Source organism: Asparagus officinalis, chromosome 3 (assembly GCF_001876935.1).
Source record: "Asparagus officinalis chromosome 3, Aspof.V1, whole genome shotgun sequence".
Lineage (NCBI taxonomy): Eukaryota > Viridiplantae > Streptophyta > Magnoliopsida > Asparagales > Asparagaceae > Asparagus > Asparagus officinalis.
The window spans coordinates 110,740,496-110,752,829 of NC_033796.1; the positions used below are offsets into that span (position 1 = coordinate 110,740,496).

The 12,334-nt window shown below is 38.8% G+C and overlaps 2 protein-coding genes across 5 annotated transcripts; both read left to right on the plus strand.

Annotated features, from left to right (window-relative positions):
- LOC109832455 lies at positions 4,625-5,164 on the plus strand. The gene has a single exon (XM_020399809.1). The coding sequence runs from the start codon at positions 4,625-4,627 to the stop codon at positions 5,030-5,032; it is 408 nt and encodes a 135-aa protein (XP_020255398.1). The 3' UTR covers positions 5,033-5,164.
- On the plus strand, positions 7,378-9,042 carry LOC109835752 (RNA polymerase sigma factor sigA-like). Of its 4 annotated transcripts, none has more exons than XR_002245694.1 (4): positions 7,378-8,203; positions 8,291-8,450; positions 8,537-8,695; positions 8,767-9,042. XR_002245694.1 is itself a non-coding variant. In XM_020403763.1 (4 exons), the coding sequence occupies exons 2-4, from the start codon at positions 8,006-8,008 to the stop codon at positions 8,551-8,553; spliced, it is 375 nt and encodes a 124-aa protein (XP_020259352.1). In that variant the 5' UTR covers positions 7,378-7,938; position 8,005; the 3' UTR covers positions 8,554-9,042. The 4 variants fall into 4 exon arrangements, 3 of the variants coding, with proteins under 3 accessions (XP_020259352.1, XP_020259353.1, XP_020259350.1); XM_020403763.1 differs by having other exon boundaries at positions 7,378-7,938; positions 8,005-8,203; positions 8,537-9,042; XM_020403764.1 differs by having other exon boundaries at positions 7,378-7,714; positions 8,005-8,203; positions 8,537-9,042.

The following is a 12,334-nucleotide window of genomic DNA, read 5'->3' on the forward strand; positions in this document are numbered from 1 at the left end:
TGTGCGTTCTCCAGCAAATATCTAACTCTGCAACGCAGAGTAATAGACTCAACTATGTGCCCCAAACTCTGGACGCAGAGTTGAACTTCAACGCACCAGCGACCTGTGCGTTTCCAATTCCAGAACGCATGCGGCCTGTGCGTCTCAAATCTCTAACAGAGATTTAACTCTGCGTCTCAAGCCTTGGACGCAGAGTTAAAGTCCAGAACGCCAACTGAGGCGTTTTGACTTGTTCAAACACAAACCGAATGGCCTCAAAACCAACAGTAAAACCACATAAGGTTAAGGTGAGCTGGCATAAAAACCGCTTAAGGTCAACAAATCTCAGCAGTTCAACAACACGAAGGAGGAGATCTTTTGAAGATCAAGGAACTGATCAACGATCAGTTAATCAAATCCCAAAGGATCCTTTCATCATTTTCTGAGATCAAAACCGCAAAGAGTTGAGGGGAGCTGGTATCAAAACCACCCAAGGTCAACAAATCTCGGCAGTTGAGTAATCGGAAGGAAGAGATCTTCGGGAGATCAAGGAACTGATCAACGATCAGTTAATCAAATCCCAAAGGATCCTTTCATCAAGGGCATCATCAACTTGGCAATTAACTGAATCTTCGGTTCCAACAACTCTTTTACAGAGTTCCAACTCACTCTGAGTTTTGAAACTCATTTAATTGGCAATTAACCGAATTTTCGGTTCCAACAACTCTGTTTTAGAGTTTTAACTCATTCTGAGTTCTTAAACTCGTTAAGAGTTTTTAATTAGCTTGTAACGCAAGTTAATCACATCAAACCAGACATTCGGTTTTCAACAACTCTTGTCAGAGTTTTCAACTCGTTCTGAGTTCTTTACACTCGTCAAGAGTTCTAAACCGAAGTCATCAAGCCTTTCAATTGTTCCAGTGAAGTAGGACGGTCGGATCGTCAACGGAGAGCAAGTTCGACGCGATCAATCGAAGGAGGCACTCCACCGCTACCAAGAAGAACCCAGTTTTAAACAAAGGGGAGAATCAAATTCATTCTCCTCTCTTTTGTAATCGGAATCCAAATTGTAATTGATTTTGAGAGAATACAAGTCAATTTTTCTTTCATTGTCTTTTTACTGCAAATTTCCAACAAACAAAAGATGGCGACTCCGCTGGGGACAAGCTTCTCTGATGAGGAAGTGGTGGCGCAATCCGACGTTCACCTTACTGGAACCACCGTCGAAACTCTCGTCGTAGAATTTGACCAAGCCAAATATGAGGAGGTCCTCTCCTCTGGGTCGCTTAGCCCTAAAGCTAGGCGTGATACCCACAAGACCTCTAAGGAGGTCATCACTGCTGCTGAGATGCCAAAGAAAGCCCTCTCCTTTGGCCAATACCTTAAACTTGCTCTGCGAGTTGAAGACTCCTCCCCCGTATCACTACGGCACATAATAGGTCAAAAGAGGGATGAGGCTCCAGAATCTAGTACCCATGGTTCATGAGGAGAAGCTATGTAAGCATCCATACCTGAAGATGATGCATGAGTAGCCGAATGACTGTTCTGAGAGAGCTCTAGCTGGCGTATCCTCTCATAATCTGCCTGAGAAATCTGAACAGTAGGAACAGTAGTAGCTGGATTACTAGAAACAGTAGTAGAAATAGGTGAGCGAGTCGACTCGGCATCGGCTACTTGGGCCCATTGAGGACGACCAAACTTCTCTCAGCACTTCTCAGAAATATGATTGGTCCTCCCACAGTGACCACACTGACGTGAACCCCTATCAGAATCACCCTGTCTCCCACTAAAAGAGCCACGTCCTCCCAAAGAATCACGACCACGACCACGACCATGACTGCGGCCTCTGCCTCTACTAGAGAACATGGCAGACTGATCCACTGAAGGTGGAGACGGTGCAGAAGTATCAGAAGAAATACCAGTAGAGACCTGCATGACTCTGGAGAATGTAGCAGTCAGTGAGGGGATGGTATCTTCACCCAATATCTGTCCTCTTACCTGGGACTGCAAGTTAGGGTGCAATCCAGAAAGAAACTTGGACACTGTCAAGTCACGGCGATATCCCAACAGCATCGTCGCATCAGCGTCGCATCAGCTACTGCAGGCTGATGCATCTCCAGTTCGTCTATTAGTCCCTTTAACTCACCAAAGAACTCCAGAACTGACCTATCTCCCTGTTTGAGCGTAAACAGTCGCTCATAAATCTCAAATACACGGGAAGCATTCTTCTCATTTCCGTACATAATCTTCAGGCTGTCCCACATCTCATTCGCAGTGGTTAAGAACATAACACTGCTACTAATCTGTGGTTCCGTGCTGTTGAGGAGCCACGTCATAACACAATAATCAGACGAGAGCCAGGAACTGTAGGTGGGATCTGTGGTGGGTGGAGGAGAGGCCAGAAGATGTGGAAGTTTGCTCTGAGCGCCAATGAAGATGCGGAAAGCCTGAGCCCAGAGCAGATAGTTTGTACCATTCAATTTTATTGTAGTCCTCAAGACTACCTTGGCCGCAGAAGTCTGACCAGCAGCAGCAGAGGGAGATGTAGAAGAGGAGGAGAGATCTGTTTCCGACATTGTTGCACAATAGTGGTAGGCAAGTAGTAGTCAAATAATTAGGACAGTAGTAGAGATATGTTCTTTAAACATAGACTAAGAGCAGATCAAAAAATAAACAGTAGTAGATGACCGGATAGGGTCATGTGTGGCCTTGAATCACCTATTCAAGGTCATGGAAAAAGAAGGGACAAAAACAAACGTCATGGTACTGTAGCGGCTCGGTACTGTAGCGACTCGGAACTGTAGTGGCTTGGTATTGTAGCGGCACGACTAGTGGTGGTGGTAGTGCCGGCGGCAAGGAGAAGAGGCGGCGGCGGCTAGGGTTTTTGAATGAGGATTTGTGGCGGCTAGGGTTTCAAGCTCTGATACCATGTAGAAAGAGATAATTGAGAGAGCAAAAACCCTAACTTCATTGATTTATTCAGATACTAGAGAGATATATATATAGTCATACAAATAGGGGTATGGTTAACGGGTCACAACCCATTAACCCAATACCCAATAGACTTAATCTAACAGTGATCATTTGAAGCACAGAATTAGATTAAAAGTCTCGAGATTTGGGGAAAATTTATGATATTTTATGTTTCTTGGAATAATAGTGTAGTAACTGCGTGTTGATTACCTTATGAAATTGAAATTCCATCCAAAAGCCTTTCACTATGTAGATGTCACCTCGGTTCTGCTCTTTCAATATGATTTCATGAGCTGTTACATTGTAGGAGCATTTATTTTAGTTCTGTTCTATGCGATGAAAAACATATTATCTAACTTTATGTATATCATGTTATAAGGTATGGTGTGATGAAGGCTATCCACGATTAGTGAAGAGACCTTTAGAAAGTGCTATCACTGGGAAACCTAGCCAACGATGTGCATGTATCAAAGAAAAGGAGCTCGACGGTCCAGGTCTTGAGGTATACAAAGGTTGTGACTTTTTGTCCAAAACGTGTGTGGTATAAATTATATTCCCATTGATTATGGAGGTCCTCTGGTGATTATGAACTCTGTAATCTATGCTGTTGTAAGATAATAAGGTCTTCAAAGTAATTCCATTTGCGGAATGTTCAGGCAGAGTGCGCTTTCTTTTTTATTTTTATATTTTTTAAATTTCTTTCTTGGTGAAAATTGATCATTATTATTATAGCTTAGTAGAACTCTAGGATGTTTATCAAGATGCGGCAGGGAATTTGTGAAAGACTGAATTGTATACCTACATCTTCTTACGGATGTATATAATAACCTGTTCTGAATCCATTTGAAATGCTTTGACTCATAAGTTCATGCTGGATATGAATCCTAAAATTAGATTTGATCTTTTATTGCATCTACATATGAATTAGTTCTATGGAACTGTTATCTTTTCTTTCTAAACATTAATTTTGTTTTAAATTTTATATTGGTTATCTTTGGACCTGACTAGTATTACCTAAAAGTGAAATAACATCTACGAGGAAGGAAAGTGATGTGGAGAAGGAAAAAACGAATATTGGATAATCTAAAACACAAATTTGGATCCAATTAATTGTTTTGGTTGCATTTTTCAAATAAATCCCGCCCCCGCCATTTCTACTTTATATGAAAGCAGACCCAAAATGCGGCTTATTGAACCTAAGTTTCCAGATTACTAGCCGCCGCAGGCTACCGAACAGATGGGAGGTTCCAATATGACTCCTACGGTCTTGGGTTTGATTCTGGGCAGGGTTTAAAAAAAACAAAATCCAGATCAACATGTGTATTCTCATATAATTTTATCAATATTTCCGATCGTAATTCAATTTGACCTCATGTAATTGGTTTTTTTTTTTTTTGGACACATGCATATTGATCATTGCCGAAGAATCTCAAAGAATCCGACAACCCAAGGAGAACTATCCCACACCACCCAAGTACCAAAAAAGAAAAAAAAAATAAAAATTTTTATATACTCGATCAACCCAAAGCTCTCCTTGACATAACAATCCCCGCTACCATTTTGTTCTCAACCCTCTCCATTCACCTATATATGTATTAACCTCATCACAACTCAAACACCATCACGACACAAAAAAAAAACTTCCAACATAAGAACTCTTTTTAAGTTAAACATGGCTCAAAAGGAGGGAGGCGTAGCGAAGAAAGGAGAAGAAGGCACGAAGTTCGCCCTTTCCCTCCTCGAAGAATTCGAACTCCCGATGGGCCTTCTCCCTTTAGCCGACGTTGTCGAGGTGGGCTTCGTTAGGCCCACGGGCTACATGTGGATCGCTCAGCAGAAGAAGGTGGAGCATAACTTCAAACTGGCGGGAAAGCTGGTGAGCTACGGTACGGAGATAAACGGATACGTGGAGAAGAAGCGGATTAAGAAGCTGAAGGGGGTGAAGGCGAAGGAGCTCATGTTGTGGCCACCGGTGAACGAGATTGCCGTCGATGATCCTCCCACCGGAAAAATTCATTTCAAGAGCCTCGCCGGGGTTACCAAGACTTTCCCCGTTGAGGCTTTTGCGGCGGGCCAGTAGTAATTTGGGCCTTTCGATGTGATTAGTGGGCTGGGCTCTTCGAAAGACTTTGGTGACGTGTCGTTGCTTTGATGCTTTTTAAGTGTTCGGTGTTTAATGGGCTTATAACTGGGCCTGGTGCTGGGTTGTAGGCCCAGATTTGATAGTTAAGATGGAAATAAATGTTTTGGCTTGTCGCTCGTGGTATATTTCTAGACGTTGTTTGGAATTTGTTTAATGAGCAACTTTTCTTTTTTTCGTTTTCACGAGGGAACTTCCCAACAATCTTTCAGATCAAGACCATGGGTCAAATCCCCATATGTGGAATGGGGGTGGAAATGAACTGAGTTCGAATTGAATGCCCCCATATTCGTATTCGTATTGTATGTGACTATTTGAATTCGTATTCGAATTCAAAATGAATAGGAAACAAGTGTTCGAATTTGATTCGGATAGTATTTGAATATTTTATAGCTATTCGCGAATATTCATTAAGAGTGTTTGGGTAATCTTTGCGAATTATTTGGTAGATATTCGGTAAATATTCATTATTTGAGTCTTGCAATTGAGCTAGACATGATAAACCTGATGAATATGGAACCTAGTGATATATAATATTTACAAAATAAAAAAACTATTTATCCACATTGCTAGTAAAAAAATAATATTTTAAGGACAAAATAGTATAAAGGAATAGCTTATTAAACAAACCAATCAAATATAGCATGATTAAATTCTATTCATTTATGAAGCGAATAATAAAAACTATTCGTTCATTATTAAATGAACTACCAAATAGAATCTGACCGAATGTTTAAGCTAATAAATATCGAATTATTTGTTAAATATTTGGTTCATTTCCACCCCTGCCAACACACCAACTCGGGTATTACAAGAAATTAAATTCATGTACTCTCTAGGAGAGTCAAATCTGAAATACTAGAGTGCTACAATAGACAACTTACCTGCACAACTAGACCATCTTGAGCATTTAATGAACATGTTTGTTACATACTATTTTCACCCGCAAAGGGCTAGAGATACTGACTTTACTCAAATGATAAAGACTTGTTTTATCGCAAGATCTTGAGTCATGGCTGTTCATAAATACCTCGCCGCGATATGTATATATATATGTATATATATTATAATATAATACTATATATATATATATATATAATTATATATATAATATAATATATATATACTATATAGTATATATATATATAGTATATATATATGAAGAGAGAGAAGAAGAAATGTTGTAATGTTGGCACCAAAACTAAAATGTTATACTTGATATTCGAGTTATCCATTCCCTCCGTTCATGTCAAATAGTTACATACTCCTTATCCTAATGCATTCTTCTTCATCCATGTGAATAGTCCCCATTATTTGAAGTGAGTGGAGATGATTATTCACCTGCACTAACCAAACACAAATTTTATCGCTTGTACAGCACATAGCCCATTTTTCTATATTAATATATATATATGATATAATATATCATATATACTAATATAGAGAGAAGAGAGAAGAGAGAGAAAAAACGTGAAGCTCAACCTCCGTTTTCTCTCTCGTTCTCTCTCTCTCTCTTCTATATATTATATATCTGATATATTATATATATATATATATATAGGAAAAAAATGAATACTAAGGTCACCACTAGGCTCCCGACTAAAGGACGCGGCGTAAAATCAATCATTACCATAATAGTTTTTCGATCCGCATCCGTTTGAACTTGATCTATCACGTTCTTAAAACTCAAACAACACTCAATTTTGGGTGAACCGTAGCGTTTTACCCATGTCGTTAAAGTCGTCCAAAAAGTTCTATTTCATCGATCGAGAACCGTAAAATTGCGGCGAGTGATGAAGGTCAAAAACACGACGGGTTTACCCCAAACCATGTGGTTTAGGTTTAAAAACGTACTAACTCAAAGTTCAACGGAGCGGATCGTAAAAAAATATAGGGAATGATGTGACTTTTTAGTCCGCGTCTCTTAAGTGTGAGGCCCTAATATCACCTTAATTCACTTTTCCCATATATATTATAGCTATAATATATATATATAATATATATAGTATATATAATATAATATAATATAATTATATATATATATATATATATATATATATATGTATACGTATATATTTATATATAGAGGAAAACTCTTGTCAACTTAAGTTGATAAGGGTCATTGTCCACCAATGTTTTAGACCGTTGGATTAAGTTTTAATATCAGATTTTGTTTAGATGATGTGGCATGAATTAATTGCTAGAAGGGGTATTTTCGGTAAAATAAATCCACACAAAATAGGAAATCTATCTTAATATATTTTGCAGCATAAAAGAAAACCAAATCATCACCGCCTCTGTAGCATGAAACAAAACCGAACACCGCCTTCTTTCAATCGCCCCCAATCATCACCGCCTTCCGATTCCATAACTACCAAGTAATCAGCCCATAACTCCGCCGGCCAAATAATTCGCAGCCTAAAATCAACCGTCTACTTCCAATGATGGCGGTCGAAGCTCTTCAAGCATGGCCTTAATCTGCTTCTCTCTAGCAACTCCACCCTCTTCGAGTAAACTTTTGGCCAATTGATTCTGGGGTATTTCAATAGCCGCCTCGCCTTACCGAAGATCGGCATCAGATTTTAGTTCCTGCAAACTATCAATCTTAATTTTAATTTTCAGGTAATAATTTGTAGTTCCATATCAGTATCCATCCTCTCCTTCTCCAAAGCCCTCGACCCAGCTCTCCCGCCGCCCGCCGCCTACCAACTCTCTCTCGCTCGTGACCTTAACCCCCATCACCGGCCAACTCTCTCTCCGCCGCCGGTTAGAAAACCCTCCGATGAGAGGCGAGGAATTTAGAAGGAAGGTCGGGGTGCCAGACAAATAAGGATATTCTATTATCGGTTAGAAAATCCTCTCGCTCTTGTGACATAAATAGTTTTGATTGATTGAGTTGAATGCTGGTGCAGAATGAAGGAAAAATTAGGTTTTGAACCCTCTGACAAGCAGTTGGCATCATCACTTAGGATGTCGTATTCTGAGCTACGTTCAAAGTTAATTGAATGTTCATTAGCAAGAAGGAAGCTAGCGATGAGCAATATTCGACTTGTTATGTCCATTGCCCAAAAATATGACAACTTGGGTGCTGAGATGGCTGATCTTATTCAGGTAATTGAATTTTCCTTCAGTGTTTCCTTTTGCTGTAGTTCTTAGCATTCTGTTTTGACTAAACCTGCTAGAAATTCTTTCAAGTAGGTGTTGCTCGGCAGTGCAGGAGCTTGGGAAAAACCCTGGCTGCCTCTGTGCCGTTATGCATCAAACACTGCAAGAAGTGCCGGAGTCAAACCTGAAACAGCCATGGCCATTCCAAAGAGATGCAACCTCGCTTATCGCCCTGCTGGCTATAAGTGTGGAGGTGAGTTTTTGATGTTGATATGATGTAGTAGTAGTAGTTTAATTGTCAGTTTCTCATCAATTCTTATGATTTGAAAATGTTTGCAGCTTATACCTTGCCCTAAAGAGGTGAAGGGATCCACTGGAGTGAAGGCTATACATGTTGCTCTACTCCTGACTCTAAATAAAATACCAGTACTACTATTGCTGTGTAATATGCCTGTACTCTGTGTGAAGCATGTGCTGACATAAATAATGATAAGATTGGTGTGTGCAGTATTATTGGCTTTCAAATGCTGATCTCATACAGTTTTACCAGAATGCTTTTTCCTCTGCAGTGAAAATTGTGCGTTCAGGATTATCTGAACCAAGCAAGCATTAACAACAAATCATGTAGGAAGCATCAATGAGGAAGAAGAGGAAGATCTGGAAGACCAAGAAGACGAGGATGAAGATGTTGAAGAATATTACTTTAGTTGATAGTTGATGTTGTTAACTGATCTCAATTGTAGTAGATTTGAAACTTTTTTTTTCCTTTCACTTAAGTTATGTTGAAAGGATGGAATAATGAGTCCTGATGGTGTACATTGCACATGAAGATGGACGGCTTCATACTCAAATTCTCTTTGCTTTTCTATTTTCTTTTGATTCTATTTTGGGGAAGGCATCTGATGTTCTTTAAGCATGATTATTTTTGGGGAAGCATGCTGATGTCTTTAAGCACAGTTTTGGAATTAATATAGCTACTCTTCGCCTCGAACCCGCTATTGTATAAATAATTCGCTTTTGGTTGTGGCCAGAATTGTATGTTAGCTCATTGATGCTTGAAAAGACAAAATAAATGGTCCATAATTTTTTCCGAAATGTTCTATAATAAAGACCGAAATAGAAAAAAAAAAAAACAATGAAACAAATTTGGTTTTCTCCCATGATCCTTTATAGAGTGAAAAATTGCTTCAGTTGTAAGCAAGATCCACGATTAGCGCAAAAAAAAGTTTAAAGAAGGCTAACAGCTCATATCAGAACAAAGATTGGTGATCAATGATGTAACCAATTGCAACCATACACATGCTTCTCATACACTTTTTAGCAGATAAGTTGGACAGAGGAAGTAATGTGGGGCAGAGAGCAACCAATTAAGAGATTGCTTTTAATATACATTGTTGTACGCTGACAACGGACGCATTTACTAAAGTTTTTGGCACGACAGGGTCCTATGCACATCTCCACAGTTTCTTCATCCAAACCAAGTTGGGAAAATTCATAGATGCATGACTTGAATGCTTAAATTTTCCAAGACTACGTACCAACCAAACCATCTCATATTGTTAACAACACATCATATCAATGGTCCCAATTTTGGATAGCCAATATCTATACAAATTGAAGATGTCATGACGCGGCAGCTACGGCATATCGCAGAGAGACAAAATGTTAGAAAATAAAATCGACGGATTTCAAGGAAAGTTAGAAAATAAAATGAACAAAACATAAAAATGCTTTTAAAGGCCATAAAGTAACTTCACATATCTTATGAAGAGCTTCAAAAAAGAACATTTACAAACAAAAGAAGATTAGAGATAGGAACATTTTTCAACATCTTCATGCCTCTCTTCTTGATCTTCTGTTCTTCCTCTTCTTGACTTCATTGATGCTTTCCTACATGACTTGTTGTTTGAGCCGTGCACAAATTCATAAAAAAAATAGAAAATATCATACTTTGTATAGGAACATGGTCCCACATTTGATAATAAAAAAGTAATTTTACCTTGCAAGTTCGACTATTGTGGCCTTTCCCTGACATTTCCCACAAGTCTTTGCTTCTTAGCTTCAACTCTGAAGGAGGCTTGAAACGTTGCATGCTTTCTTTTCGCTATTGCGCAATTTGAAATAGGAGGAGCTCATCACGATACAATTATTATCAATTAATACTTTCTTGTGTTTGAGAGCAATGCAGAACCTTGATTTGTGTCATGTCGTCATGCTCGCGATTTATTCTGCTAGTAAGATGCTTTTTTGCCGGCTTCTAATTTTCGCCCATAACTTGATCTATTTTTTTATTGCCAAATTATACAACTCATAGACGTGGAACCATTCTGCAAACTAATTTCGATTACTTTTTTCGAGAACAAACTTATAAACAATTAGAGTCTTTGAGGAGGAATTTTGACAATTCCAGTGCTAAGACATGTGTGTGTATCAAACTTCTTCCTTAGGCTGAGCCTTTGTCCATCTCTTTAAATATATTCAAGAGGTATTTCAAAAGATATCAAGATGCAAAACAATGCGACCTTAAGCACATGCGAGCACCACCATTCCACCTAAATTCAAAACAATTTTACAATTGCAAAGATAACTGTCGTAAGGGGCTTGAAGGGTAACGAATAATAAGTTCTTCTTCTGGCGCAACTGGTTTTCTGAGTTTGAGACTTGCAACTAGTTTGTACAATGCTTTTAGCTCCATTTCATTCAAAAGAAATTGAAAATATCTTCTTTTAGTTGATCCTTGAATACCAGCTAAAAATTGCTCTAGTATAAATTTTTTGTGGCATGCATGCTCTATTGGACTTGGAGACGCAACGAACTTGGCTTGTATTGCAGAGAGCGAAAATCTCTTCCTCTTCTACGTCATATCGATCTTCTAAAGCCTTTTCATATTGCATGACATGAACTCATAAAATTGTTTATGGTTTATTGACCTACTACCTTTGAGAAAGTGCATTGAAACTCGTCGCTTCTTTGTGTTGTAAAAAGACAAAATGAAAAAAAGCACAAATATATTTCTAAGATGATGGCACACCACTTATCTCGAATTTGATACATAATGTTTTAGATGTGTGTTATTCGTTCAACTCCATGCTTCTCTATCATAGTAGTCCAACTTGAACTCAAAATCCTTGGATTGTTAAGGCTAAAATTGATGGCAACTAAAGAAAGTCCTCTTGAAACTTTTCTTTGTGCCAAAAAAATGCCAAGATGCTCGCGTAGCTTTCCAAGAATGTGCCACTTACAAAACGCGATGAGCCCGTATTAGGAAGGACGCTCCGCTTATTGCTTTCCTACAATTGAAGGATCTTGATCTGTCAGAATAGCAAGTAGGATGCTTACGCCAAAACATGCATTAAGCCAATGTTCGAAGACGCCACATGAAGGAATTCAAGCGGCTATCGTCTCTAATCAAAGCACAACAAATAATATAGTTTTGAGAATGGTGGTTTACCCCTGATGAATGGTGCAAATGGCTATAACTAATAACTTTTTGTACAATATGTGGTATGCAAAAGTGGACTGGCATCTCCAGAAATGCTGGTAGCGCATGCCTTGATCTTCCCGTCAACCCAAAACATATTTTTTGCAAATTATTACTATCAATCTGGACTGGCATAAAAGAACATGGGATTCTCAGGCTTGTAGTTTGTTGAAAGGTGACTTAGAGTCTTTCGTTGAGATATCACTAGATCAAAGGAAAGAGACATTCTTTGGCGTGTTGCAAAGTTGCTTAGTGCTCTTCCTCGTAGAATGATAAATTAGCGAACTCCTCCCACGTTGAGATGCAATGAAGTTCGGCGCTAATATGCTTTGTTGAAATATTTTGCTACACGAGCATGGTTTGTATAAGGTCGGCTTCTTCATCTCCAATCTTATCGCGACATCGGACAGAAACGAGATTTTGAGGGGCTCGTACTAATTCATGATGTGCTTCTATCTCAAAAGGATGATATGAATCCCAATTTTGCTTCATCATCCTAATTTTACACGCATACTTGTTTTGCAAACCAGTTCGAATGCTAGAATTCTCCTACGAAGGACTTTTCTCCGAATGTGTTATCCCTAAATAATGCTCCTTCCTTTTGCTTTTATAAAAAGCGCCTCATCATGAGAGCAAGTAAATTACTTGCATTGTGA